This window comes from Phocoena sinus, chromosome 1 (assembly GCF_008692025.1).
Source record: "Phocoena sinus isolate mPhoSin1 chromosome 1, mPhoSin1.pri, whole genome shotgun sequence".
NCBI classification, from domain to species: Eukaryota; Metazoa; Chordata; class Mammalia; order Artiodactyla; family Phocoenidae; genus Phocoena; species Phocoena sinus.
In genome coordinates this window covers 104894419-104896947 of record NC_045763.1, presented here as the reverse complement: position 1 = coordinate 104896947, position 2529 = coordinate 104894419, and the positions used below count along the sequence as shown (strand labels likewise).

At 39.1% G+C, this 2529-nt stretch overlaps 1 protein-coding gene across 1 annotated transcript; it reads right to left on the bottom strand.

Moving 5' to 3' along the window:
- Positions 1-979: 979 nt before the first annotated feature.
- Positions 980-2010, bottom strand: LOC116749798 (histone-lysine N-methyltransferase, H3 lysine-36 and H4 lysine-20 specific-like). The gene is given in 3 exon segments (XM_032624562.1): positions 980-1195; positions 1198-1700; positions 1703-2010. Coding segments are annotated over 3 exon segments (1008 nt in total). The 5' UTR covers positions 1992-2010.
- Positions 2011-2529: the final 519 nt, after the last annotated feature.

The window sequence follows — 2529 nt, the reverse complement described above, 5'->3', positions numbered from 1 at the left end:
GTATCCTCTTTGGTGACATTACAGGTGACCATGACAATGTGTCTGGACAGAAACAAAATCAGAATCAAATATTTAAAGCTGAAAGGAATCTTGTAACAATCAAGTTAAAACAATCAGGTTTTAAAGGTGATTTACCTGAGGCTAAGAAAAGTTAACTGATCATTTAGCCAACTAGGAATAGTCAAAAAATTCTGCATAAGATCAAACTTTTAAAAAACTTTATCATTTACCACAATCTAACAGTAGTATGTAGCACTATTGAGTAACTCAAATTACATTTTTCCATTTCTATACACATACACCCATACCACACATTTATATACACTTCAAAATTTAAAACTAGGAAAGGTTCAAGAGCCTACTCTGATGGTGGCAGTTACCTGAAGCATAGGATTCTGTACAATAGGTAGTTCAGGAAAATTAGCCTAATTTAAATTCTGACTGATGTCCAAGAAGGCCTTCTCATCTTAGCTACTCTGAATGTTTACCCAAAATGCATTTCAACCTGCAGCAAAAAGTCACCCCATCAATCAGAAACTAACACACCATTGTAAAGCAATTATACCCCAATAAAGATGTTAAAAAAAAAAAAAAGTCACCCCATCAACTAAAAATATAAGCCATGCCTTATGCAGAAACAGGACTCCAGGTAATTAACTGGTTCACCTGTACCCGTAATACCGGCAAACCAAAGCCGAGCCCACTTAAAAAAGAAAAAGCTAAACAAATGTATACCTCCATCTTGAACATTTAAATCTGAACTCAATCAAATGCCCTTAAAAGTTTAACTCTTAGCCAGTCCTCAATGGAGAGTTAACTGGGAAGAATCAAAAAAGAACCAAACTCATACAATAGAGGAAAAGTTTTTAAATCAAAGTAAAATTTCCCCAAAGAGCTTATCATTAGCAGTAGGCTTTCATCTGTGAACTGATAAACAAGCAAAAACCAATTAGTTATAATTGGTTTTTATAGTTTCCCTTTAAGTTGCCTGTGTATATACATTTATGTATATATTTAAGTTGTACCAAAAACTGCTTACAAATGGCAATTCTTGTGAAGTAGATGATGATGAAGTTCCAAGTAATTCTAGCATGTTTTCTAATGTACTGGTACTGGAGTCTGGATCATCCTGAAAAGATAAATGTATTGAGTTTAATTGCTCTTCTATGGTATCTCTATGGTATCTCAACCATCTTCTATGGTTGTATCTCCTAGTGAAAGGGGTGCTGGGAGAAGAGCTGCTTTTTCATTGCTGCCGTCCACTTCATTTCTTTGCTTACTTTTCTGTGTTTCAGTTTGAGGAGCTAATGGCAAGAATGGTGATTTGACTGCACCGTGTCTACTGTCTGGTGTGCTGTCTTGTTCATTTCCCCTGGCCACGTCTACACCATTCTCTGATTTAGGCTCATACTTGCAGGTGGCATTGGTCTGAGTTTCCTCAAAGATCGCCTCTATACTCTCATCCTCTGTGCCTGGCTGTTCTGGGTCCATTTCAGAATCTACATGTGCATCATGCAGACAAGTAAACTTCTCAAAGCGCAGAAAGCCATTCTTGATAGTCTTTGTTACTTTTACCTGGAGTTCAGGGGAGTTATTACAAGAGGGTTCCTGTTTCATAGCAAGTGCTGTTGGACCACCAGGACTCAGAGAAGTGCAAACAATTGGCGACTGAGCTCTTGAATCACTTTTTTCAGGGTCTGAAAGGATTCTGATCCATCAGCAGACCCATTTAAATACTCTGCATTGATCACGGAGGCCAAATCCTGTAGTCTCCGCAGTGGAATGTAACAAGATGGAGAATCTTGTCCATAAGCATTTGGGGATTTTTCACTGGCAGTACGTAACTGCATAGTACGCCTATTAAGTGGCTCAGAATAATTGGATTCACCATTACCGAAAGGGCTGTCCTTGTCTTCAGGGGCATCTAAATTCACTGGATTGGAAAAGCGCAGCAGACAATTTCTTCTAGGTAGTTCACAGGTCTGATCCATCCTGGGCCAGCATCAGCCGTGCCCCGCGCCCCATCCCGGGCCGGCTGGGGGGAGGAGGTGACCCTCATTACACTGGGGCGCGAGTGGAGCGATGGGGAGAGCGCAGAGCCGCTCTCCACACCCGCCTCCCCCCGCGTCTCTCTTCAGGGTAGAAGGCAGCGAGTGCGACTTGCCCCGGCCTATTCCGCCGCTGCCCCCAATTTTCTATTTCTTCTTGCCTCAGTAATTTTGCCTGAGGCGTCCCCCAACTGCCATTTCATCTATGTTGTCAAATTTATTAGCATATAGATCTTCATGACACTCTGATTATGTTTAAGATCCTTGATGTGTCTTTAGGTATTTTTTCCTTATTATTCTGTTTTATTTATTTTATCATCTCACTTTTTTTTCTCATTACTCTTGCCAGAAGTTTGTCTACCTTATAAATCTTTTCAAATAAAAGATTTTTTTCTTCATTATGTATATTTATATATTATATATATTTGTTTAAATATATTTGTTTTTATTTATTATATTTAACTTTTTGAGTTGTTAACTT